The sequence below is a fragment of the Dermacentor andersoni genome, chromosome 2 (assembly GCF_023375885.2).
Source record: "Dermacentor andersoni chromosome 2, qqDerAnde1_hic_scaffold, whole genome shotgun sequence".
In the NCBI taxonomy this organism is placed as follows: Eukaryota; Metazoa; Arthropoda; class Arachnida; order Ixodida; family Ixodidae; genus Dermacentor; species Dermacentor andersoni.
The window spans coordinates 207,511,891-207,539,733 of NC_092815.1; the positions used below are offsets into that span (position 1 = coordinate 207,511,891).

General features: G+C 51.1%; 1 protein-coding gene across 1 annotated transcript in view; it reads left to right on the forward strand.

Moving 5' to 3' along the window:
- Positions 1 to 1,907: 1,907 nt before the first annotated feature.
- LOC126540192 (progranulin-like) overlaps positions 1,908 to 27,843 on the forward strand; it is an 86,996-nt gene continuing 61,060 nt past the window's right edge. Inside the window, exon 1 of the mRNA XM_050186979.3 lies at positions 1,908 to 2,044. Coding sequence (XP_050042936.1) covers positions 2,042 to 2,044 — 3 coding nt within the window. The 5' untranslated portion in view covers positions 1,908 to 2,041. The remainder of the gene's footprint in view (positions 2,045 to 27,843) is intronic.

Consider the following 27,843-nt stretch of genomic DNA (forward strand, 5'->3'; position numbering starts at 1 on the left):
TCTGCATCTACAGTGACCCATGTCGGCGTTCAAGAGGTTCAAGAGCGGAACGTATGTGCTCATTGGCACATACTCAGTGACCCAAGTTCGTCCGATGGTTTGTTTCGAAACCAGTTACCTCAGCAGAGCAGCCCGATGTGCTAACCATTCTACCACGGACTACCCGGTGACCCGGGTAGGCAGGAAAACGGTTAGATGCAAGCAGACATACGTATAAAGACGCCTGAAAATGTGTGAAGTACCCAAAGAATGGTAACGCATTAAAATAGTTTTGGTTCGTGATAACAGGATACCGTGCAGTGCGAATCACATATTAGTCGAGTGGTCGAGCGGCCGGATGCGGACTGCCCGGGCGTCAGAAGCAGTGGTAGCTGCTGGGTTATATTATCTGCCGAGCATGGGGCATGGCTAGGCGTAGTCTTACTGCGGCGACAGCCTGCGTCTTTTGTTTTTTGTTTTTTTGCGAGAGATGGTGACCATATCGGCCTATTCACCCCCGTCGACAAGCATGACCCCACAAGCTGCAAGGGTATGAAAACCTATTTGTTTCCTCGGTCTTGTTCTGCTTGTTACGGAAACAATGTCCTTACTATAATATCCGTCGCATTCTATTGATGGGATCAAATCCCGGCCGCGACGGCCGCATTACGATGCGGGCTAAATGCAAAAACGCCCGTGTCCGGTGCATACAGAAGGAGATTACCAGGGCACGTTAATGGTCCCCTGGTTATCAAAATGAATCCGGAGTCCCCCACTGCGGCGTGCCTCATAATCAAATCGTGGTTTTGCCACATAAAACTCCAGAATTCAATTCGTTCTATTCATGCGGCCCCTTGTGGGTGTTACTGCATGCGTTACAGTGCAAAGAGGCAATGCCGAAGCGCAAAGCCTATCATGCATCAAGCTGGTTCACCAACCGCAGTGATCGCTGTGTTGAGCCACGCTACCGGCTTCATACAGAAGGCTCAAGTAGACATACCATATAGTAGACTTGAAATGCTTGAGATACCGGTGGCTGATGCAAATATTCTATATAAACAACGATTGACGCTTACACATTTCGGAGTTGCATTGGGTTGGCCGTACACGAACACTAGCTCTCATGTTTCGATTCCTACGTCAAGCAATCAGATTGTGGGAAGATTTTTCCAATTTACGCTGGCGATACACAGACGCCGCTGCTCTTCGTCTTGCGGAAACCGATTCAACCAAAATAGTTCACAACGTATACTCACAAACCCGCCGCGGTTGCTCAGTGGCGGCTATGGTGTTAGGCTTCTGAGCACGAGGTCGCGGGATCGAATCCCGACCACGGCGGCCGCATTTCGATGGGGGCGAAATGCGAAAACACCCGTGTACTTAGATTTAGGTGCACGTTAAAGAACCCCAGGTGGTTGAAATTTCCGGAGTCCTCCACTACGGCGTGCCTCATAATCAGAAAGTGGTTTTGGCACGTAAAATCCCATAATTTACGTATATACACACAACGTGCGCGTCGCATGTTTTCTTTGCAATAAAATTTCCGCATATTGTACTTACTGCGGCCCCTTAGGACTGCACATTGTTCCCCTGACGACCCTATATGAACTGACAATCACGCGAATTTCTCGGAGAGCGAGCTGCGCAAATCGTTCGACAAAGCGTGACGGCCACACGTTCATGCACTCGCTGTAGCCGTAGAGGAGGAAAGACCCGCCGCGCGCCCTTTTCGCCCGATGAAAAGGTCTATATATTCTGATTGCGAATCTATGCGTTTCGATAGGTAGTCCTATCAGCTCGCAAGCAGTTTCGGAATAATACCTTTTTTTGGTGATTGTTTCGCGCTCTGGAAGAGAGCGATGCGTTTACATCTATATCTCACCGCTGCGGCCTTATCGCGTAGGATGTGTTGCAGTTGATAGCAGATTTGCCGGACGTTACCGACAGTTCTCTGTGTCCTTCGGCTAGAATTCGCACTAGAAACATCCGTCACGCTGCCTGGAAGGTGACCCTGTTTGCTCGCAAAGATTCCTCGCTTCAAGCACGTGACAACGACAGGAAAATGGTAAGTCCGCGCATTCGAATCAAGGGCCTTTTTTTAAAGGTAAATGAACACTACAGGAAAAAAAAATAATTCGAGCCTCTTCAGTAATTTAGCTTCTGCAATACCAGCAAAGCCACCTTTTGTTTTACTGGTGCAGTAGGCTTGGTAAGCCAGAAAGGACGTAGGAACGAAGGAATTCGGTCATGGACGCTGTGACGTCATGGCCTCTCCTCAGGCCTAGTTAACTTTTTATAAGTAAAGACGAACTACGTTCTATTCTGAAGGAGCCAAAGCTTGAACGTAACTATTTTCAACAATTTTACCGGGCCACGAGGGGCTCAAATATACGAGAAATACTTCAGAATCTGCGACGTCACACTGTCGTACTGGCGCTAGGTTTCAGGGGAGAAATTCCAAGAAATGTCACTTTGACCTTATAGGGGTGTAGAATAATTAAAGGCTACGACCAACGCTCTGTGGAGGTCACTTCGCGAGTGCGACTACAAAACTGCTGCGTGAGACTCTCTCGGGCGGCGGCGTATAGCGGCCGCGCACGCAGGAGCCCCGAAGGAACGATTCTCACTCGTCGGGGTTCGCTTCAAGACTGAACGTTTATTTTACAAAAGACATCGCAGTGACTAGAAAACGAAGAGAAAAGAAAATACAAAATACGAGTTGTCCGTTGGCCGCACCGACGCCTTCGTCCTTCTCGGAAGCGCCGGCCATTCGCGCCCAGCAGGCGGTCCGCCGAAAACACGGGGCACGGATCTGGTTGCGGGTCGAGGCGCCGGTCGGGACACAAGCCCAGCGGGGCGCCCCTTCGTCCGTTCGCCGGCTCCCTCTTGGTGCGTCGCCGGGCCCCCAACCACGGTTGCAGGAAACGCGCGACGGTCGCTACCAATTCTCAACAAGGGGTATTACTCAAGTTCGCGCGTGCGCACCTGACCCTTCTCTGGATCGCACAGCGCCGGCGGAGCGGCAGTCGCTCGCTAGCACTTTCGCAGCAGCCCTAACAGTCAGAGGTGTGACCCCTAACCTGCGGTTCGCAGTGAGTTGCGACCACGGCGGGTTCAGGCCAGGGGGGACAGGGTGAGTCTCAACCTAAGGTGTTTATTCACCTTAGAGTACAAGTATACCAACTGACAGCAACAGCAAACACACATACAAATACAACACAAAACAAAACCACAGCGGCGGAGCGTTCCGCACGTCTGGGGCGAAATACCGCACAATGTGGGAACCACAAAAGAGGCTGATAAGAGTTCAGCTCACCCAGAGTGGATCCGCGCTCGGGCCCTGGGGCGGTCAGTCGCTCACAAAGGCCGAACGCAACAGGGGGACGGCGTGCGGCGGTCTCAGCGGCTGAATTAATTGAGATGCGGCCAGTCGCAAGCTCCTCAGCCGAAAAGACAACGGTGCATCGGAGGAATAGCGCTTCTCCCCGAGCGGCGGAGAGGGAGAGGGTACGGGGTGCCTTGGGCTGCGGCGTCGCGGCCAGGCGCGAAGAGCAGCGCGAGCGGCGAAGGTGCCCTCTCCCCGCTACCCTCCGCGAGCGAGCACGTGATTATCGCGTGATAACCGCGTGGCCGCTACGGAGATATCGGGATGCGCGTGCGATCCCCACATCCCCCCCTCCTTAAAATAACCCTTTAGCCGCTAAGAGGCCGCCGTCACCTGAGGCTTTTCTACGAGGGACATGCTACTCCGACAGCAACACGGTTTGAGTCCCTGTTGGTGAGGGAGCAGCTCTAGCTGTAGACCACCGTTGTCGCCGTGTAGGTAGTCGCGAGCCAGGCCGGAACGTTGAAGGATGTCACGGAGCAGCTTGACAGTAACGGGATGTAGTAAGTAGGAGGCAAGAAGGCCGCTGGGTTCGGGTCACCTTGCGTCTCGGCGGCGTCACCTGCCTAGTCGGACGTGCCGGGTCCGTGGTGGCGAAAGGGTCCCTAGATTTCTTTTGGCTGCCTCGACCAGGCTGACGCGATCCCCGAACCAGCTTCGATATGGTGCAGGACAGCTGTCTTTTGGTGTTCCCGGGGTTCGTTGTCCTCTGGTACTGGCGAACGCGTTTCTTTCTGTTCGTTCCGACACAGCTCTCTCTGTCGTTGCGCACCCTCGCGGGTGTCGGCAAGCAAGATCGGCAAAGGCGTGCCGACCCACCTCTGACGATGGCTTGCACCTCGCTGCGCAGCAGGGGTCCACTCTGTCCTTGCGGGCGAAGTCTTTCGCTCGGCCTTGAAGCTGGATGCTTGGTTGCGGGGCTCGCAACTCGGTCGCGGAGCTGTGCGGTGCGGTTCGGCGAATTCTGCGCCGCTGCGACCATTTCGGACCGGAAGTCGCTCGCTGCGCTTCTCGCCTCGTTGTTGGCCGCCGGAGGATCCTCTTTTCTCGCCGCCTGCTGCATGAACTGCATGCGTTGCTGACTGCTTACGGCCTGCTCGTTCGTACCCACAGCGGAGATGGTCTTTTCTTCTTGCGTGAATGTTGTTGCACGGCTCCCGACGGGCGGTCTGCTGCTGCGACAATTTGGTCAGCCCCTCTCGCTTCTTCCAAAGAGAAAGTGCGTGCTCGCTTGGAAGCCTGCATGCTAGACATCGGAGGAGCGTTCCGTCCGATATCGCGCACAATAAAATAGCTTCAGCGAGCCGGACAGAGTTAGTTCTGCCGAGATCGCAAATTATAACGCCGCACTGGGCTCGAACTTCGAGCTGTGCCACCCGATGCCGCTGCCTGCGGGCGCGGGAGAGCGTTCTCCTCGGGCCACTCGTTCCCTCTGTCGTAGTAGGGCTTGAGATCACAGACATGCACCGGTCGGCTGATCGGTCTTAACTTCAAGTCCGCCAGCCTGTACACGAGCGAAGAGACAGTCTCTCGCACCCGGTACGGTCCTGTCCATTTCGGCGCCAGAGAAGCTGAGAATTTCTTACTGGCGTCGCTCAGGACGTGATTCCGTCTCAACACCAGGTCGCCCACTTTGTAGTGAACTTCCCGACGACAGCGGTCGTACTGCGCTTTCTGCTCGGCACGTGCAGTGCTCAGGTTCCGTCGCGCTTTTCTTAAAGCCTCCGTTACCTTCGCGCGCAGCCCAGTCGCATAATCGGCGCGTGCCGACGAAACAACCAGTTCCGTGCTGCTTCGTTCCTGTAGAGTAAGTTCTACCGGATTCAACAGCTCCCTCCCAAGGTTGAGGGTGGCGGGTGTATACCCAGTCAATCGATTCACTGTCGACCTGATAGCAAATCCAATTTCAGGAAGACAAGCGTCCCACTCATTGTGCGTCCCCGCAAATGCAATTAGCATGTGCTTGATGTTGCGGTTCACACGCTCAGTGGGATTCGCCTGGGCATGGTACGTGGTTGTTCTCCTGTGCTTAATGCCGAGAGCTGCACAAGAGTCCACGAAGAGTTTGGCAGTGAAGTAGGACGTATTGTCCGTTATCAACTGCTCAGGATAGCCGAATCGTGTAAACACCTCGATCAGCTTTCCCATGATTACGCGTGCCGTCAGCTTCCGTAGGGGGAACAGTTCCACCCACTTGCTGAAATGGTCTGTGACTACGAGAAGGAATCGGTTCCCGCTCAGTGTCCTGGGGTAAGGTCCCATGACGTCACATGCCGCAATTTGCCACGGTGTTCGGCTATTGATCGGCTGCATGAGCCTGGGTGGTCGTCCACCACGCGGCTTCACGCGTTGGCACACGTTGCAAGAGCGGGCGTAGCGCATCACATCCCGCTTCATTCCTGGCCAGGTAGCAAAGCGGCACAACTTCAGATAAGTCTTAGGGCCACTTGCATGCCCAGCCAGGCACGTATCGTGAAAGTAGCGTAAAAGTGCTCCTCTCAGCGTGCGTGGAATCACCGCTTTGAAGGACTCATGTGTATCCTTCTCCGCGGGAATGTATCTCAGCAGGACGCCGTCAGAGTCTAGCAGGTAGGAATCCAACGCGATCACAGCAATACCAGCTGTTTCAGAGCGCCGCGCACCCACAGCAATACCAGCTGCGTCCATGTGCGCCGCGGCCGCGCCGCCGGGCTCCCGGAGCCCCTCAAACACTGTCTTACAAAACGGATCCTCCCGCTGTGCCTCTAACAGCTCCTTTCTGCCGAACACGCTCCCCACTGAACTGACGCAGTCCAAGTGGTTAACGCTTTCGTCCTGAGAAGGGGGTTCGTCCGCCCTCCCTTCGGGACCAGCGCCGTCGAGCATTGTAACAGTTACTCTGCTGTTAGGCTGAGTCACTGAGGAGTCACGATGGGTATTAATGTTACCCCTCCTGACACCCTCAATCGTCGCAGCGGTTAGTCCGCTCTCCAGCTCACTTTCGGGCGGGGTGAGTTGAGTAGTAATGTTACTCTTCTCACAGTCAACGGGCGCGCGCGAAAGTGCGTCCACCACAACGTTGTTCTTTCCTCTCCTGTAGCGAACGGTAAAGTCGTATCGCTGCAGGAGAAGTGCCCATCGCGCGAGCCGGCCGCTCGGCTCTCCTAAGCGCCTAAGCCAAGTTAGTGCCATATGATCGGTCTCAATTATGAATGGGACTCCGTCAATATAGTAGTCGAACTTTTTGAGAGCGAAAATGATCGCCAGACATTCCTTTTCTGTCATGGAGTAATTTTTCTCTGCGGGAGTCAAAGAGCGGCTGGCAAAAGCTACCGGGTGCAAGCTACCTTCGTGCTGTTGGAGCAAAACCGCTCCTAGGCCAAGGTCGCTGGCGTCCGTATGTATGACAAATTCTTTGTTCAAGTCTGGTAGCCTTAACTCGGTGGTTTCCACGAGCGCGTTTACGAGGTTGCGCAGTGCCTCCTCTTGCTCGGGACCCCACCTCCACTGCTCACCTTTCCTCAACAGCATAGTCAAGGGGGCTTGCAGTGCAGCGCAGTTTGGGATCAACTGTCGATAGAAGTTCGCCAGCCCCAAAAAGCGTCTCAGTCCGCCTATGTCTGCCGGTAACGGGTAGTTCAATAATGCCTGAACCTTGTCATCACACGGCAGAAGGCGTCCGTTATCAAGTTTAAACCCCAGTAGCGTTACTCGGGTTGCTGCGATCTGGGTCTTGGTCGGGTTTAGCGTTATCCCCGCAGACCTCAGACGCACCAACACGTCCCTGAGATGGCGTAAGTGCCCATCAAAGGTACGCGAGTATACCACAACATCGTCCAGGTAAGCAAGAGCATGGTGCCACCTTGCGTCACCCAAGACACGGTCCATCAGGCGCTGGTAAGTCGCAGGCGCACCGACAAGTCCGAATGGCATACGGGTAAACTGGAAAAGTCCCCTGTGACAAGTGAAGGCAGTCTTCTCTCGGTCACAAGGATCTACCTCCACCTGAAAGTATCCTCTGCTTGCATCGAGCGTAGTGAAGTACTTCGCTCCGCCAACGTTGAATACGATCGAGGGAATGCTAGGAAGCAGATATGCGTCCTTGCGTGTCACCTCGTTCAGGCGGGGATAGTCAACACAAAGGCGGGGCGTCCCATCCTTTTTAGGAACCAACACCACAGGAAAACCCCATGGGCTGTCCGACCTTTCAACAACGCCTGTATCGAGCAGTTCGTCCAGAGCGCTGTCTAGTGCTTTCCTCTTAGCCAAACTTACCGGCCGAGGATTACACTTCCACGGAGAGGCGTCGTCAGTCTCAATTTTGTGCTGTATAGCGTAGTGCAACCAGGCCGCTCTGTGAATACGGCGTCATATTCAGTCAGAAGCGATGAGAGGCGGGCCTTTTCTTCCCCCGACAAACTGCTTGAGTCGTTCAGCAGCGGGTGGTATCGTTCGGCCCTCACTGCGGTACACTGTGCCACCGCAGCGGGGGTTATGGGCTGTGCGGGAGGGGAGCAGTTCCCCTCCGCGCCTCTTTTCTCAGCGCGGTTGCGCGGGCGGGCGGTATGTTGACCCGGCCGCGTATTTAGAATTGCTCGTAGGTACAACGGGGCGTGCCACGTTTGACGGAGCTCGACGTTTCTGCGCAGGCGCGAGTAAGAGCGGGCGCGAGAGAGAAAATCTGGGGGCTTTTGCTCCTTAAATATATGACTCAGCCTAGGCACTACGGAGGAGGTTTCTTAGATTGCGTTGTATTCGTTTGTCCCCTGACATGCCGGCATTGCGGAGTTCGGTCGAGTTGGTTTATACGCTCCGCCGCTGGCTGCCCGCGCGGTGAGGCAGTGGGCGCGGACGCCGCTTGGTGATCGCTGTGTCTGAAGGGACAATGTTCTGACTGGTGTTTTATAAGTCGCGGGTCGAATTTTTCGTCGCGACGATAGATGGGATTTTTTACAAGCACTGCTCCAGGAGGGCACATGTAACCGGCAAACGGAGGCCTCAGGAGAGCACCTGAGGTTATATTAAAGCAGGCGGCGCAGGATCTCCGGGGCACCCAAGCGGTAGCGGGGGGATCAAAGCTGGAAGCCGGGCGGCCCGTGGGTTGGGGCCGCAGAGGCCGAAGCGTGCCTGGGGGTGTTCGCATAAAACATAAAACATATAAGATCGGCTGTCCGCTATCGCGGACAGCCGATCTTATACTCCCTTGGCACGCGCAGGCCTCTGCGAGCCCCAACCCACGGACCAGTCCGGCTTCTAGCTTTGATATCCCCGTTGCCGCTTTGGTGTCCTGGAGGCGCCGCCAATAATGCGAAATAATGACACGTTGTTTTCATTAGTAAAAACATGATCGATTAAATATGATTGCGTCGAGCCGCCAACTTGCGATGCTAAGTTCAGCACAACCGCGCCCCGCGACTTCTGCCGGCACGGCGCGCCTAGGGACAAGCGCATACACCGCGCCCCAAGGGACTCCGCCGTAGTACCTAGGCAGAGTCGTATTTTCAAGAATCAAAACTCCCCACATTTCCTCTCTCGCACCCGCTCTCACTCGCGCATGCGCGCAAACGTCCGTCGTCTCCGCAAGTTCCACGCCCCGTTGTACCTACGAGCAGTTGGAAATACGCGGCCGGGTCCCGGGTCGCGTATTTCCAACTGCTCGTAGGTACAACGGGGCGTGGAACTTGCGGAGACGACGGACGTTTGCGCGCATGCGCGAGTGAGAGCGGGTGCGAGAGAGGAAATGTGGGGAGTTTTGATTCTTGAAAATACGACTCTGCCTAGGTACTACGGCGGAGTCCCTTGGGGCGCGGTGTATGCGCTTGTCCCTAGGCGCGCCGTGCCGGCAGAAGTCGCGGGGCGCGGTTGTGCTGAACTTAGCATCGCAAGTTGGCGGCTCGACGCAATCATATTTAATCGATCATGTTTTTACTAATGCAAACAACGTGTCATTATTTCGCATTATTGGCGGCGCCTCCAGGACACCAAAGCGGCAACGGGGATATCAAAGCTAGAAGCCGGACTGGTCCGTGGGTTGGGGCTCGCAGAGGCCTGCGCGTGCCAGGGGAGTATAAGATCGGCTGTCCGCTATCGCGGACAGCCAATGTTTTATGCGAACACCCCCAGGCACGCTTCGGCCTCTGCGGCCCCAACCCACGGGCCGCCCGGCTTCCAGCTTTGATCCCCCCGCTACCGCTTGGGTGCCCCGGAGATCCTGCGCCGCCTGCTTTAATATAACCTCAGGTGCTCTCCTGAGGCCTCCGTTTGCCGGTTACATGTGCCCTCCTGGAGCAGTGCTTGTAAAAAATCCCATCTATCGTCGCGACGAAAAATTCGACCCGCGACTTATAAAACACCAGTCAGAACATTGTCCCTTCAGACACAGCGATCACCAAGCGGCGTCCGCGCCCACTGCCTCACCGCGCGGGCAGCCAGCGGCGGAGCGTATAAACCAACTCGACCGAACTCCGCAATGCCGGCATGTCAGGGGACAAACGAATACAACGCAATCTAAGAAACCTCCTCCGTAGTGCCTAGGCTGAGTCATATATTCAAGGAGCAAAAGCCCCCAGATTTTCTCTCTCGCGCCCGCTCTTACTCGCGCCTGCGCAGAAACGTCGAGCTCCGTCAAAAGTGGCACGCCCCGTTGTACCTACGAGCAATTCTAAATACGCGACCCGGCCGCAACCGTTCTGAGGGACCTTTTCGGGCAATCATTGGGTCGGTCTGCGCGCGAAGCATCATCGAACGGCGTTGTCTCTGACGCTTTTTGAAATGGCACGAAAGGTTTCAGGGTGCCACATGCTCACTCCCTATATCCTCCGTTGCAGACGTCAATAACAATGCCCGTCTTGGCGAGGAAGTCTCTACCAGGAATTATAGGAACCGACAGGCCGGGAAGGTGAGCGAGGTGTTGTCGCCCCACCCGTTTCTCCCACCGCACCACAAGCCTAGCAGTACAGCTCACGTGCGCCGTACGTTGGCCGCACCGACGCCTTCGTCCTCTCGGGGCGCCCCCTCGTCTGTTCGCCGGCTCCCTCTTGGTGCGTCGCCGGGCCCCCAACCACGGTTGCAGGAAACGCGCGACGGTCGCTACCAATTCTCAACAAGGGGTATTACTCAAGTTCGTGCGTGCGCACCTGACCCTTCTCTGGATCGCACAGCGCCGGTGGAGCGGCAGTCGCTCGCTAGCACTTTCGCAGCAGCCCTAACAGTCAGAGCTGTGACCCCTAACCCGCGGTTCGCAGTGAGCTGCGACCACGGCGGGCTCAGGCCTGGGGGGACAGGGTGAGTCTCGACCTAAGGTGTTTATTCACCTTAGAGTACAAGTATATCACATCACATCACTTTATTACCTTAAAGACCCCGGTTAGGGGGTATTACATAAGGGGTGGGTTTACAAATCAAGGTTACAGAGAGTGATCTTCATGAGGAACAAATGTAGTTAAGTTGTCCGCAAAAGTTGATGAACACGTGATGGCTGCAATGTTCCGGGGAAGGCCATTCCAATCCACTGCTGTGCGAAGAAAAAATGAGGCTGCAAAAGTAGTGGTGCGAGCACGTGCGCGTGCGATTGAGTAAGGATGGGACGTACGGGGGGATATGCGCGCCGGTGGGATGATATACGGTGCTTGATTGAGCGGACTGTGAAATAATTTGTGGAACAAACAAAGACTGGCGATGCGGCGACGCACAGAAAGATTAGCAAGATCAGTATTACGTTTTAGGGATGATATGCTTATGTCGTATGAATATGAAGAATGGATGAACCTAGTGGCACGATTTTGTACAGATTCTAGTTCGTTTCTTAAGTATGCTTGATGCGGGCTCCAGATGGGTGCTGCATATTCTAGTTTCGATCTGATGAGTGATTTGTACGCGAGAAGTTTTATGTCTGATGGTGCGTGACGCAAATGACGCTTTAAAAAACCGAGGGATCTGTTCGCGGATGATATGATATTGCTGATGTGTGCGTTCCATGAAAGGTCAGAGGATAAGGTGACGCCTAGATATTTGTATGTTTGAACTTGTTCGACAGTGGAGTGGGAGATTAGGTATGAGAATGATAGGGGATTAAGTTTGCGATGAAAGGAAACGAGCTTGCATTTAGTAGGATTAAGCTTCATTAACCAAAGATCACACCACTGTTGTACAAGGTTAAGGTCATGTTGGAGTGTAGTTTGATCAGAAATCTTTGTAATTGTGCGATAGATGACACAGTCGTCGGCAAATAAACGGATATGGGAGGATATATGTACAGGCAGGTCGTTAATATATATGAGGAATAGGAGGGATGCGAGTACAGATCCTTGGGGGACGCCGGATGTTACAGGGACGGAGCTGGAGCGGCTACTTTTAATTGAAACAAACTGGGAGCGTTTGTTGAGAAATGCTACGATCCATGCGAAAACGTTAGGGTGCAAATTCAGCTTGAAGAGTTTTAGTATAAGGCGTTTGTGTGATACTGTATCGAATGCTTTAGCGAAGTCGAGAAAGATTGCATCGGTATGAAGGTTGAGGTCGAGATTAGAGTGTAGATCATGAAGAAATATGGCAAGTTGGGTTTCACAAGATAAAGATTTACGGAATCCGTGCTGGGAAGGATGAAAAAAATTGTTAGTGTCAAGGAAGTGCATAATGTGAGAGTATATGACGTGTTCCATAATTTTGCATCGGACGCTTGTTAGAGAAATGGGGCGGTAATTTAGCGGGGATTGTTTGTTACCTGATTTGTTGACTGGAATGACCTTGCCCTCTTTCCAGTCATCTGGTAAGATTCCTGTTTCAAGTGAAAGTGAAAAGAGCATCGAAAAATACACTGCAATGATTTCTTTAGTATTTTTAACAGTTTTGAGTTAATGTCGTCGACACCAGCCGATGATGAAAGTTTTAATTTGTCAATGAGTGATGAAATGCCAGCGACAAAAATTTCAACAGGGGCCATCATTGGCAGTGTCGCAGTAGGTGGCGTAGGAAGAGGCAAGTCGGCTTCTTCAACTGACACCAACTGATACCAACTGACAGCAACAGCAAACACGCATACAAATACAACACAAAGCAAAACCACAGCGGCGGAGCGTTCCGCACGTCTGGGGCGAAATACCGCACAATGTGGGAACCACAAAAGAGGCTGATAAGACCACCACCAGTCGTTGTGGTGTGAACTTCTCATCTTGTCCTTTGTGTTTTTGACTGGTTTTCTCGTTCAAGTATGTACCAACTGGCCCAGATTTCAACCCTTCAGGCTGATAAGAGTTCAGCTCACCCAGAGTGGGTCCGCGCTCGGGCCCTGGGGCGGTCAGTCGCTCACAAAGGCCGAACGCAACAGGGGGACGGCGTGCGGCGGTCTCAGCGGCTGAATTGAGATGCGGCCAGTCGCAAGCTCCTCAGCCGAAAAGACAACGGTGCATCGGGGGAATAGCGCTTCTCCCCGAGCGGCGGAGAGGGAGTCTCCCCGGTTCCAAGAAAGGGAAAGGAGGGAACGGGGTGCCTTGGGCTGCGGCGTCGCGGCCAGGCGCGAAGAGCAGCGGGAGCGGCGAAGGTGCCCTCTCCCCGCTACCCTCCGCGAGCGAGCACGTGATTATCGCGTGATAACCGCGTGGCCGCTACGGAGATATCGGGATGCCCGTGCGATCCCCACAACCTTCACTTTCTCTACTAACCTAGAACCTATTATCGCAAAGTTAGCGAAAATAGGGTTTAGAAACAATACTTCGTCAGTTATACTGATTTATTGTTTCCTCCAAGTGTAGCCTTAAGGACCGGTCAATCTAGATAAATTATGGAGCAAATTCACAAATGTTTTTGTTCGTATGTGTTCGTAAGTGAACCATTGACCGAACATCTTCGCTAATGATATGTCCATCATCGTAATCGGTTGGAATCTGTACTTACAATCAATCTTTGCGCAAGATCTTCTCGTGAATGTGGGCCCAGATCGTCGTTTCGGCAGGTCTTGTTCACCCCAACAAAGCGGGTTGCTTCGAGGCACCCGGCGACGAATACAGCGGGAAGGCTCTCGAACAGATTTAAGTATTCCTCTTCACATCTTATACGCAGGTATTGTGGTATACCCCAATTTGCTGTTTGTTTATTACGCTACTTGACATTATAGATCCAAGCTTGACCTTTGGTAGAACAAGCAGTGTTGCCCTAATTTTTGAGCATGTCGCAAACGTTTGACAAAAAAGTCGCTAAATTTCTGAAAAAGTTTGATGCAGTGTAGCTAAAATTGTCGCTAAAGCTTTTGAGCAAAATTTAGGTAACGTAAGCATTTTGGAGCACTATAATATAAGCTAACGTTGCGTAAATAATTTACCGAAACGTCTCACGTTTCTCCAAGGTCCATGTGGGTGAGTAATAAACAAGTAATTTAGCAGCAGTGTGAAGCGTGATTTTACCTTATTATTATACTTGCGCAACAACGCACAATGACAGCTGAGATTCGGAGTTTACCTTCATATTCAGAAGTTACAAATGTAGGACGATTCAAAAGAGCAATTGTACTCTGGTTTTGCTAGCACCGTAACGACACTTGGTTCCCCAGATTATCTTTCCAAATTTTCTAGTTCTCCGTGCTCAGGAAAGAAAAGCTGCATACTGTGACACGCACTTCGTCGGATGATAACACGGTGACGACAATTACGTGACCTTTTTTGCAAATGAAATGTTACGCTTGCGACCCTTAATCAACGAAAGCTAATCGCAACACCTATTTGTGCAAAAGCCATAAGAGAAGGAAGCAGTGTCTTGAGACTCGCGTGAAAGAGCCCAGCCGCTACAATATATATACGCCTCTGGACTGTCGATCTGTCTTATTATTACTTGTTGCGTTATAAACCTCACCTTAGCTTTGACGGCAATAGATTTTGGTAAATTTATTTACTGCTACTCTCGCAAATGCCCACCTATCGAACGTGGAACTGCAAAACGCGGAGCTTTAAGACCCATTCAAATTGGTTTCCTAAAGAATTAAAGAAAAGAAAGTTAACATACATTTTGTGACCGCATTGTAAGTTCCGCGAAGGCAACCATGCGGTGAAGCACAGTGTGAAGGCAACCGTTGCTTCTTCATGGTCACAGAGTCCACGCGTCGTACAAACAATCCCGGCCGCTAACATGTAGCGCTTCAACAAGAAAGTGCGCTTTAGAAGATCATTTTCGAAGCAACTTTACTAACTTTGAAGTCGCTAGAACGTCAGCAATTGCTCTGTCACGTCGCTAAAAGTCACCAGTCACTAAAGAGAAAAATTTGTCACTAAACAATAAAATCGCTAAATCTAGAAACGAAATTGCTAAAAAGGCAACACTGAGCACCAGGCCGGTCCACTTAGATCCATGACACCATGCTACCGCGCCCGACTGCCATAGAATATAACGGGCATGCTCCCGAGTAAGCCACGCCGGGCTTAGCTACGAAAATTTTGGTCATGACGTCATAAAGCAGAGCGCACATGTATGCCATCTAGGAGGCGTTGATACATCGCACAGACAGAAACGAACTGTTGCGCTCTTAAGACCTTCACAGAGCCGATACACACTGAAGGGGGCGGGTGGCTAAGCTCTGCGTGAGGCTAGGGCTCACGCAGAGCCCTAGCTGAGCTCCGGATCTAGCCACACACAGTCGTTCCGTGGTACTCCCCAACCCGTAGCGCGCGTAAACGCAGCTACGTTGGGTTCGGGCGAATAAGGCAACCAGCGCTGTCAACTCGAAGAACGTTTATTGCTACAAGCAATAACTAACACTTGCAGAGCAAAGTCTTCTCTGTGATAACTAATAGATAGACTTGCCTCGTAGCGTGGGATAGTCAAACAAACCAGGTCACTCACGGGTTGTAGCATCCGGCAGGTTCGAGGTTTGGGCGCCAGAGGGAGGTAGTCTCCCCGCTGACGCTGTTTTATACCTTTTTACCTTTGCAAGTGGAAAGGTACAAACAATCCACTCGCGCGTCGGATACCTTTCCCGCGAAGGGGGAGGTTGCGCGCGTCGCGAGAGCGAGGGAGCACTGGGAGAGGGCTCAATGCTCCTCTCTCGTGTCTACGCCCGCTGTCGTCGTGTCCGCAACGTGCGAACGCGGGAGGGAATGGACGCGTGTGCTCCCCATAATACACAAAAAAGAAAACCTGCAGATAGGTGCAAGGAGTGACTTGGACAGAAAACGACTTTCGTCGTCGTCGTCGACGTCGTCATCACCGTCATCATCATTCCTTTGCTCTTAAAGGCCCCTTGCTGGATACAACATAAGGGGGGGGGGGGGGGACAATTTTCGTACATGTTGACATTTATTAGTCATGTGAGTTGTTGCACAAAATGATACACGAATAAGGAAATTCTGATACATTAGAGAGAGCTAGAAAGGGAGAGGAAATGATAAATGAAAGGCAGGGAGGTTAACCAGGACTGAGCCCGGCTGGCTACCCTACATTAGGGGAAGAAAAAAGGGGAGGGAAGTGTTCAGAGGACAAGAGAAAGTCCACTGTGGATATCGCCGACGTGGTAAAGTTATATCCACTGACGGCCACTCAGTACGGATCACAGACAGTCGCTCAGTCCGGTAGCTTTCAAATATCGCGGCAGCGCTTTTGTGGCCTTTTGCAGCTCCCATATGCGGGGCCACGGTCCCAAGATCTTGTTCAAGGTGAACGGTTTTCTAACTGATTTAGAGCTGCGCAGCGGTCATGTCTTTCATTCTCAAAAGATGGGCAGAAGCACAATAGGTGTTCTATAGTCTCCTCGACACCGCAGACATTGCACTCGGCGCTATCAGCCGTTCCAATCAAACGCGTATATGTATTGGTGAACACGACGCCCAAGCGTAAGCGGCACAGCATTGTCTCCTCATTTCGTCGAAACCCAGGTAACAGCCTCAGTTGCATAGATGGCTCGAGGAAATGCAATCGGTGCTCGGTGAACTCAGGTGTGTGCCACTTCTCTAATGTCATACCGTGCGCTAGCTTGCATAAGTTTGGACTGCGTCACTCCTCGATAACGGTACTGAAATAAGGTTTGATCCTTCGTGTGATTTCCGAACAGCGTCATCGGTGAGGTCGTTGCCAGAGATACCGCATTGACCTGGCAGCCACTGAAACGTGATGTCGTGTACTGTCGCAATCATATGATGGTGAGTTTCTCGTATCTGCGACACGAGCTGTTTACAAGACCCGCGATGAAGAGCTGACAAAAGACATTGTAGGGAGGCATTCGAGTCGCTGAATATCGCACACCGATTAGCCGGGTGGTTAATATTGTCACGTGGTAGTGACGGTGAAGAAAGCAGTAAAACTGTGAATGGCGAAACTAGTGTTTTATTGGGCGGAAAAACAGGCTACACTCAAAGGTCAACGATAGCAGCGAACACAGTCGGCAATCGTCGAAAATCTCATCTGCCGGTCGAGCGCGTCGGCTTTGATACACGAGTCATCGAAGCTCCCAGAGTAATCGGTGCCCGTGTGTCTTCCAGAAAGTGCTACACAATTTGCGTCACACATGCAATCAGATTACACCAGCTTCGGTGACACTATAACCCTCGATAACATTCGAGAAACTTCCGATACATGCGGGCGCGCCCCGTACTGAGCGATAACATTTCTTAGACGGTGAAAAGCGCTCACCCGTAACAGATAAACAAGTACACGTGCCAATCCCTTCCTCTCAAAGAACATTGTCCCGATGCTACGAATATAACAGGAGAGCGAAACACGGGACACTTATTAAACAAAAGTAACAAAGCAACAAAAAAACGAAATCCAAAATAACACAGTCCAAATAAAAGGGAGTTTAAAGTTCATCTATACAAAGTCCCAAAGTTAGTTAGCGCTAGTAGAACGGCTTCAGTCGCGCAACATGGGCTATTTCAGGTCGTGAGCGGCGCCGCTGTGATTGCGAAATGCCGTCTGGCACGACCGCATAGTCGAGTGCGCCAATGCATCGGATGATCTTGTAGGGTCCGAAATAGCGGCGTAAAGAACTTCTCGTTGAGTCGTCGTCGGCGTATCGGAGTCCAAACCCAAACACGGTCGCCGGGCTGGTACTCGACGTAGCGTCGCCGAAGGTTGTAGTGTCGGCTGTCGGTGCTCTGCTGGTTCTTGATCCGCAGGCGGGCGAGCTGTCGAGCTTCTGCGGTGCGCTGGAGATAGGTGGCGACGTCAAGGTTTTCTTCGTTAGTGACGTGCGGCAACATGGCGTCGAGGGTCGTAGTAGGGTTTCTGCCGTAAACCAGGTTGAACGGCGTGATCTTTGTTGTTTCTTGCACCGCCGTGTTGTAAGCGAAGGTTGCATACGGCAGGACCGCATCCAACGCCTTGTGCTCGACGTCGACGTATGTACATTGCTCGGCGAGGGTCTTGTTCAGGCGCTCCGTGAGACTATTCCTGCGGGTGGTAGGCAGTTGTCCTCCTGTGGTTTGTCTGGCTATATTGCAGAATGGCTTAGGTGAGCTCTGCTGTAAAGGCTCTTTCTCTGTCGGTGATGAGGACTTCAGGGGCGTCATGTCGCAGGAGGATGTTCTCGATGAAAAATTCTGCCACTTCGGCTGCGCTACCTTTCGACAGAGCTTTAGTTTCAGCGAAGCGGGCGAGGTAGTCCGTCGCTACGACGATCCACTTATTTCAGGATGTTGATGTCGGACACGTTCCCAACAAATCCATCCCGATCTGCTGGAAAGGTCGACATGGAGGCTCGATCGGCTGTAGTAATCCCGCTAGCCTTGTCGGTGGTCTCTTGCGTCGCTGACAGTCTCGGCATGTCCTGACGTAACGGGCGACGTCGGCGGTCAGGCGCGGCCAGTAATATTTTCCCTGTATCCTTGATAGCGTCCGGGAGAATCCGAGTTGGCCAGCGGTCGGATCGTCATGTAGGACGTGGAGTACTTCTGGACGCAGCGCTGACGGTAACAACAAGAAGGTAGTTGGCGTGGACTGGTGAGAAGTTCTTCTTCACGAGTAGGTTGTTTTGAAGCGTGAACGAAGACAGTCCGCGCTTAATGGGACCCTGAAATGATTTTGACGATTTTGTACAAACGTACTGAATCGTTAGAGTAGGTCCTTCTGATGATTAATTGGCGCATCGAAGTGCTCCGCGTAAAGCGTGTAATTTATTATAAGGTTCTAAAATTGTACATCGCTGCCGATCGCAGAACACTGCTCGGCGGAATTTTCAGCCGCCCCTACCCACATGACGTAAATCACCCAATTAACATCAGTAGGGCGAGTTATCCGATTGGCTACCCAGGGCGCGTCATCGATAATTTTTCTAACTTTATGGTGAACAAGTTATGTTCGTAATAATTGGAAGGTTAGTTAATTTGTTTCTATAAAAAGAACATAACAGAAAGAGAATGCACAAGAACAATTTTTCACTGCACTTAAGCACTTCCGGCACACAGCAAGCATCGTCTCCTTGTGTTACAACGTGCTCCATTTTGACGAGAGTTCCGTGGTCAGAGTCGGTATCAGTCTTTCCGCGAGCACTATGATTCGACTTTGTTGCGTTGTGGGCTGCGAGCGTAGCGACTGGCAATATGTCAAGCTGCGACATCGTGCCCGTCTGCAAGGCAGCAGACGAGCGGACGGACTGCAGCACATCGGACTGCCGCTATCCGATCGGCGCCAGGATTTGTGCGTTTGCGGCCGTCACTTTACACCGGAGGATCACTAACGCAATAGCGTTTCGCGAGTCCGGTATTAGGGCAAACACAAGCGCAAGGGGACAGGGCCTCGCCACTAGACTGTGCCGTTTAGCAGAAGCGCAAATGTGTTCTGCACGGTGCAGCCACCTGGTGGCACAGAGCTCAACCATACACAGTAGCAGTAACGAAATGTATTCTTCTTTGCTGCTGGTATAAATTTTTCGCAGGAGTGTTATCGTTAACACGTTGTTTTTGTAAATGTTTAAAATGTTTTACACTTGGTTAGAGCAATGTTAGCTCTTTGTTTGGCTGGTTAAGTTCTGCGCCAACGGATGGCTGGACCGTGGAGACCGATCAGGCAGCTCACGTACGTCTACGCTAAAGTTCCTTTATCAGCTTGAGTTTATACCTCCACCGTTCCGTCGAAACGCCCAGCTTACCTGTGGTTACCGGAATATCAGACACGTTCGACGCTGCGACAGAATGCTCGCAACGCACGCTGCTTCGATAGCTCTCGCTTGGGTCGACTGCCAAGCAGCTGGCGGAGAGTTTGCAGAGGCTTCGCGCGCTCACTCCTAGAGAACCGGAAGGCGACGACACGACGGGGCATCATGACGCAGAGCCACTGAAGGCGGAGCTTAGCCAACTCCCTGTAGAGAACTTAAGGCCTACTGGCTGTATCCTCTGCCCGTGAGCTACGTCACGCAAAAGAGGCCCACATAGAAGTTCCCTGCAGCGTGCTACGAAGCTACGAGCAGCGCACCTGTGTTGAAAATGAGACGTGGAAGACCGAGTGGGCGACGACGGCGATAACAATTGGATTAGTCCGGGAACCCTGCCGCTCCTTGGATAGCCTCGGGGTTACAAAAGTCCTGGCATGCTGCGATATGCTTCCGAGCAGACTTTTTTCTCGACGTGAACCGTGCATGCAGTCTCTGCGCTTGTGCTGCGATTGCGGTTGTGTGTCCGGCAAGCCTTGATTGCAGTAGAATGTGGAATACGTTCATGCCAGGATATGCCTAATAAGTGCTGCGTGCCCAATTGCTGGAGCAATTACAAATCGTGCCCGGAAAATCATGCGTTCATGTTTCCGCAAGATTAATTACAGAATATTGGGTGCCAATGCTAAGGCAAAGACGAGAAAAGCTGGAATTGTGCCGAATAAAGCAGCTGCTTCTTTGTAAATAGTTGCACGAATGTTTTGTATCTCCACTGCTAAACTCATTTGAGGTGTTGTAGATATGTGGGCTGCGGTACTGTATGTAATGATGCTTCGAAAGCGAAATTATTTTTTTAGAGCCTAATCTAGACTGAAATAAATACATGTGTACCGAATGTGAAGAAGGGCACACCAGTGAAGTTCATGAGGTATGCGTTATGGTCCAGTGCTAACATTTTGTTGAAGAACATTTGTGGTCGCATGAAGGGCAAACTCTTTGACGCCGACGATAAATTAAGGCAACGAAGCTACTCTGAAGAAGAGGCCAGCACTGTGACTTTTCAATATAAGCCTTGCTCCCTGTCATCATTTAACCGAAATTCGTTCTCAATCCTAAGGTTGAACCATCTCATTTTTTATGGACGTGCTTCTTAATAATGCAGTGCGTTAATAGTTTTGCATAAATAAAATAATCTTGGAACACCCTCTGTTCTCTGCGGGCCATCTGCTCAACTATGCATAAAAAAGAATATAACTGCGCTCTGGTTAACGTTGCCCATAAGGTCACGATCTCTTCATCAACCCGTATCCCCGAGCACGCCACCGGCCTCTTCTCCGTGACGTCACTCGCCGAGCGCTCAGGCCTTCTCTTGTTTAGGTGGTGTTGGCTTAGCCCCGATCACTCGGCGAATTAGTTGAGGAGAACATGCATGACTATGGAGGAGGGTAACTTGTAATCGTCCGTAGCTCTCTTAATATGAGACGTTTCACACCAATTGTGGCGCGAATGATTAACTTTAGCTGTACCCTACGCATCTACAAAATTTGTCCGAACTGTTTCAGGGGCCCTTTAAATGACTGAGGGACAACGTCTGTATTCCCTTCTAAATACTCGACGAGGCCTTTAGCTGCGGGTCTGCTCGTTGCTGTTCAACGAAGTCATCCAAGGAAGGCGACATCATCCTCGTCGTCTTGCCGCGGCGGGTCAGTGGGGGGCGCGTGATAGGTAATCGGCATCAGTGTTTTCGTCCGGACTTGTACATTACAGTGATGTCATATATTCTTGCAGCCTGAGGCTTAACCGCGCCAGCCGTCCTGAAGGGTCCTTTAAGTTAGCCAGCCAACATAATGCGGGATGGTCTCTGGCGACTTTGAATGGCCTGCATATAGGTAAGGGCGGAATTTTGCTGTAGCCCAGATGATTCAATTCAATTCAGTGTTTATTTTTATCTTGGAAGAGAAGGAGACAGGACTAAAAGCTCGTAAGCTTGACAGAGGTCCTGCCCCCTTTACCAACTTGGCAGTATAGTACACAGGCAGAGATTTTCAATTTTCCAAATAAACACTGAAACAATATAACAAAACACTTTGTAAAAAGCAGCGCTATGCATTGCAGCACAAACATAGGTATTAGAAAAACAAGTAACAGGTCATGGGGAAACGAAAATAAAATAACAGGTATACCTTTTAACTGAGTGCAATATTACGTAATCTTGCTAAGAAAAGATCGCTTAAACATCACTTGAATGCTGAAAGGGGTCAAACAATTCTTTGTTTAATTTATTTAATAATATTGGAAGAGTATAAGAAAGAGACTGCCCGGTATAATATGCCCTAGGCGTCTGCACTAACCAAATTTCTTTATGTCTAGTCTGCAGGATATGCGTGTTTTTCTCAAGTTTTGCCAGATGAGAAATATAATGTTCATCACTTTGTGAAGAGCGTTTATAGATCATTAAAGGTCTATAATTGTATAAACTATATATTGGCAGGATTTCATATTTTAAAAACAAGTCATGTGTGGGGGAACGATAAGGAAGACCAGCAATGCATCTTACAGCTCTTTTTTGCAGAAGGTGAAGCTTGGATAAATTTGTGACACCCGTAGTGCCCCAAACGGTACAACAATATTGCAAAAGAGAGATAACTAATGAGCTGTGCAGCAATAGCCTAACTTTGACAGGAAGAATACCGCAGGTGCAACATGACACCGACAGCTCAAGACACTTTTGATCTGATATAGTCAACATGATCATTCCAAGTCAAATGCTTTGAAAATATAACGCCAAGGGTTTTAACAGAATCTACAATTTCAACAGTATCAGAGCTTAAGAACACGTTCAACGGCCTCGAAATCGTCTTTCCTTTTGGAAAGCACAATATTATTTTTGTCTTTTTAGAATCAATCTTCAAACAATTTGATTTTGCCCATGTATTTAATGCATTCAGTGTTTTGATTGCTTTCTCTTCAATGTCACTTTCTGATCTTCCGGATATGAACACCGAAGTGTCATCAGCGTAGGATACAATCTTTCCATCAGTTACACATTGCACAATATCATATATATAGATTAAATATAAGAGCGGTCCCAAAATGCTTCCTTGGGGGACTCCTGCACAGACATATTGTATTGGAGACAACGAATTTTTAAAGTCAACATATTGTATTCTGTTCGACAAATAAGATTTCATAAGATCGTGAGCTTTTCCTCGGACACCATAGTTTGCCAGTTTATGTAGTAAAATTCTGTGGTTTATCAAGTCAAAAGCCTTAGTAAAATATATATATATGCCTGCACCTATTTCCTTATTTTGAAACATATCTATTATGATTTCTTTTTGAGTCAGTAATGCTGTTTCAGTGGATCGATTGCGAGGCATTCCCTTTCAGTCGTAGAATAATTGCCTTCCGCTTTTTACAGCGACCGGCTAGCATAAGATATCACCCGTTCAAGTCCGTCTTTCCTGTGGACTAGGACGGCACCGAGGCCTAGGCTACTGGCGTCAGTGTGGATTTCGGTATCGGCGTTCTCGAAGTGCGCAAATACCGGCGGCGACTGCATGCGTCATTTGAGTTCTTGAAATGCCTTGGCCTGCGGCGTTTCCCACTTGAACTCGACATCACATTTGGTTAGATTTATCAGCGGCTCAGCGATGCGTGAAAACTTGACAAAGCGCCTATATTAGGCACACATGCCAAGGAATCTACACTGCCTTCTTGTCGATGGGCTGCGAGAACTTTGCGATGGCAGCGGCATGCCTTCTGCGGGTCAGGGTAGACTCCAGATTTGCTGATAACGTGGCCTAGGAACAGGAGCTCATCGTAAGCGAAGCGGCACTTTTCCGGCTTCAGAGTGAGCCCTGATGACTTGATGGCCTCTAATACTGTCGCAAGCCGCCTAAGGTGATCATCGAAATTTGCGGCGAAGCCAACGACGTCGTCCAAGTAAACAAGACACTTCTGCCGCTTCAATCCTGCTAACACCGTGTCCATGACGCGCTGAAACCTTGCAGGCGCCGAGCATAGTCCGAATGGCATGACCATGAACTCGTAGAGGCCGTCTGGCGTGATGAAGGCGGTCTTTTCGCGATCTCTCTCGTCGACTTCTATTTGCCAGTAGCCAGACTTGAGGTCCATCGACGAGCAGTATTTAGCGTTGCAGAGCCGATCCAATGCGTCGTCTATCCGTGGAAGGGGGTATACGTCCTTGTTCGTGATCTTGTTCAGTCGACGATAATCGACGCAGAAACGTAGGGATCCGTCCTTTTTTTTTCACCAGGACCACAGGAGATGCCCACGGACTTTTCGATGGCTGGATGATGTCGTCGCGCAGTATTTCGTCGACTTGATGCCTAATAGCTTCAAGTTCTCACATCGAAACTCGGCAAGGGCTCTGGAGGAGTGGTCGAGCGCACTCTTCGGTTATTATGCGATGCTTTGCAACTGGTGTCTGTCGAATCCTTGATGACGTCGAAAAGCAGTCTTTGTATCGTCGGAGAAGACTTCTGAGCTGTTGCTGCTTACTCATGGTGAGACCTAGTTTTACGTCGAAGTCTGGTTCGAGAACTATGGTCGTCGGGGTAGATGCGGCAGAATCCGAGGCGACAAACGCATTGCTGGTTTCCACAATTTCCTCGATGTATGCGATCGTCGTGCCTTGTTGATGGGCTTTAACTCCTGGCTGAAGTTTGTTAGCATCACTTTCGCTTGCCCTCCGTACAGTCGAGTGATCCCATCCCTCTTGCGACGCAAATTTCACGATCGAGCAGTAGACGTTGGTAACCCTCGATGACGCCGTCTACGTCTGCGGGTGTTTCGCTGCCGACGGAAATGACAATGCTGGAGCGAGGCGGAGTGTTGACTTGGTCCTCAAGTACACTCAAGGCACGCTGACTGGAAGGCCTATCCATCGCTATTGCTTGGTCTCTGGGCAGCGTTATCGACTTCGACCTCAAGTCGATGATGGCGCCGTGTTGGTTCAGGAAGTCCATGCCGAGAATTACGTCTCGCGAGCACTTGTATAACGAAAGTTGGAGGTATATAGGTCCGGTCATGAACTGTAATTCTTGCCGTGCAGATTCCCGTCGGCGTTATGAGGTGTCTTTCAGCTGTCCACATTTGAGGGCCGTCCCATACAGTCTTGACTTTTTCATCTTGGCGGCGAATAATCCACTAATGACGGAGTAGTCGGCTACTGTGTCTACTAAGGCGGTGACTACGTGGCCGTCGAGAAGCACGTCGAGGTCGGTTGTTCTTTGTCTTACGTTGCAGTTAGGTCTTGGCGTCGGATCACGGCTGCGTCGTGTTGACGTGTGGCTGGTACGTCGCGTCGTCAGGTCATTGGCCGGTGCAGTCTTTGCTTCCAGACTTCGTCGGGATGGCGGCGTAGCGTTGTTATGTCGTCGAGATAGTCTCTTCAGCGTCTTCGTCGGCGGTGGGCGATCTTCGTGAGTTCGACGAACAGCAACCGCACCTCCATCGGTTGCTGCTTTTAGTTTTCTGTATATGGGCTGACGCACCGGCCCCGGGCTGGGCCAGTGTACGGACGGCGCTACGGCAACTGGTAGCGGCCTGGTGACGGCGAACGGGGCGGTCGTCGAGAACTCCACTGAGTGGCGGCGAGGCTGACGGCGATGTCACGAGGGCGCTCTCCAAGCTGTGGACGCGGTGCGTTGATGGCGAACCCTCTCAGTCGCAAGTCGCGGTATGGGCGTAGGCGGTACACATGGCCGGCTTCTCCGCAGTGACAGCAGAACGGGTGGTGGTCGGGGGCTCGCCAAATGTCCGTCTTACACGCGTAGCTGCGCTGGGCGACGGGTGGGCGTGCTGGCGGCGGAGGTGGCGGACGACAGAATTGCGGTGTTACAAGGCTCTGGCGCGGGCGCAGACGGGGACCTTGACAGCGGGTGACGGCGACGTACGTCATCGCTTCTGGCACTAGAGGCGGCGATTCGGGATGCACTTCGGAAACGCCCAGTGACCGTTGAAGTTCGTCCTTGACCATGTCAGTGACCGAGGACATCTGAGGCTGTGATGAAGGTAACATTTTGCGCTTCGCGCACAATGGCCCTGATGGCCTCTTGGAGGTCGCCGGAGCCCAGTGTTTGGATGGCATATTGCGGCGTGCGCACTTGGTGGTTATATTGCCTAGTGCGCATTTCCAAAGTTTTCTCAATCGTCGTTGCCTCTGTCAGGAACTCAGCTACGGTCTTCGGTGGGTTGTGGATGAGTCCGGCGAAAAGTTCTTGCTTTACGTCTCGCATCAAGAAGCGGACTTCTTTTTCTTCGGACATTTCCGGGTCGGCGTGCCGGAAGAGACGGGTGATCTCTTCCCTAAAGATGGCGGTGGTCTCATTGGGTAGTTGTCCTCGGCTTTCCAGCAGAACGTCAGCCCTTTCTTTTCGGATGGCGCTGGTGAAGGTCCTCAGCAAGCTACTGCGGAACAGTTCCCACGTTGTAAGGGTGGAGTCCCGGTTCTCGAACCAAGTCCTCGCGGCATCTTCCAAGGAGAAGCACACGTGGCGTAGCTTATCCTCAGAAGTCCAGTTGTTGAAGGTCGAGATCCTTTCGAAGGTTTCGAGCCAGGTTTCCGGATCCTCCAACGTAGCTCCACGGAAGGTAGGAGACTAACTGGGTTGTTGAATCACGATGGGTGACGCTGGGGCTGCCATTGTGGTTGTTGAGTTGGCCACTGTCTTCCTGGTCGTATCTGGCAGAAGTCCGAGCTCTGGTGGCAGTCCTTGCAGTCTGCGGCTAGCTCGCTGGTCTTGGGCGACGTTGATGTCTTCGGGCTTGGATCGCGGCTTTGCGGGGGCGTTCGGTACATGAACGCACTAGCACCTCCACCAGATGTAACGTAGTAGTGACTGTGAAAAGCGCCCACCCGTAAAAGATAAACAAGTTCAGGTATGAATATGAACTAAAGTCAGGGACGGTCATCTTGAGTGGACGTCAGTTGAACGTGAGTGACTGTCGCCTAGTGTGAGTAAACGTTACTATACTGCAGGCACGTACCCAGGATTTTTTTTCGGGGGCGGGGGGGGGGGGGGGGCAGGGAGGGCCCAACCCAAGGTAACTTTTCTATGTAAATGGGGGGGGGGGGTACCTTTACTAGTACAAATGCTCATAATGCCCGCCAATTCGCCATAAAGACGCGTAAGCCCGCAAAAGGGAAATGAAATAAGGTGTATCTCACAGGTACGCCTGTGAGCTACACCTCTCATTTACTAGGCAAACAAGGAACCACATCAAATGGACTCGCGCAAGAAAGAAGCGCAGGAAGAACACCGCCAAGAACAATTAAAAAAGCGAAAGTGCAAAATAAATATTTCTATGGTAGCATAAAACTTAAAGAAACAGCTGTTGACGACCAAGACACACGGCCCACGCGGGGTTGTGTTACTCCGCCAGCCACTCACAGAAGCAAATAAAATCGTCGTCATGCGGTCTTTTCAAAATGGCGGCGTACTTTATACCTCCGGAGCGTCTGCTGTTATTGAAGAGTCTTTTCATTGACGGAAAGAATGAGGTGTGCAACAGACATGGACAAAGTGTATGGAGTCTGAGCATTTCACTCTTCAAAAGTCTACCTGCCATGGTTGCTTAGTGGCTATGATGTTGGGCTGTGAAGCACGAGGTCGGGGGATCGAATCCCGATCGCGGCCACGGCCGCCGCCTTTTCGATTGGGGCGAAATGCGAAAACACCCATGTACTTAGATTTAGGTGCACGTTAAAGGGACGCTAGAGTGAAAAATGTTTTCTTTTGCATCAGTAAATTACCGATCTACAACAGCAAAAACACCACTCTTACAACAATAAGACGTTTGGTAAGCCAGAAAAAGCGCAAGAACGAAATACGGGTGGCGACGACTACTTAAGTTCCCGCACCTGGGGCTGTGACGTCTTGGGTTTTGATGGCATTTTCTAGGGCCTGCAAATTACATATAGCGGTACAGATTGACTACATTGTCTTCTAAAGGAACCAAATATTAAACATGGCAAGTTTCGGGAACCTTTATTCAGCCAACGCGGCCCAAATGCGAAAACATACTTTGGGATCCCTGACGTCACGCTGACTTACCGGCGCTGGGGTTTCGGCGCGAAATTCAAATACTGATACTTGGGCCTTCATTTTCTCATCTAATAATCAAACTATTTTTTTTAATGACTGCCTGCAGGGTTCTCAAGCAACGCTTCATTAGTCTAAACTGATTTATTGTTTCGCTTTAGTGTCCCTTTATAGAACCCCAGGTGGTCCGAATTTCCGGAGTCCCCCACTACGGCATGCCTCATGGTTTCGGCACGTAAAACTCCATAATTAATTAATTAATTATTAAAAAGCCTGCGGTACAGTTAATTTCACTGCTGAGCCCGTCTTACTCATGAAACTTCATTGCCAACTGAAGTGCAACTTGACAATATACTGCATAGTTGAAG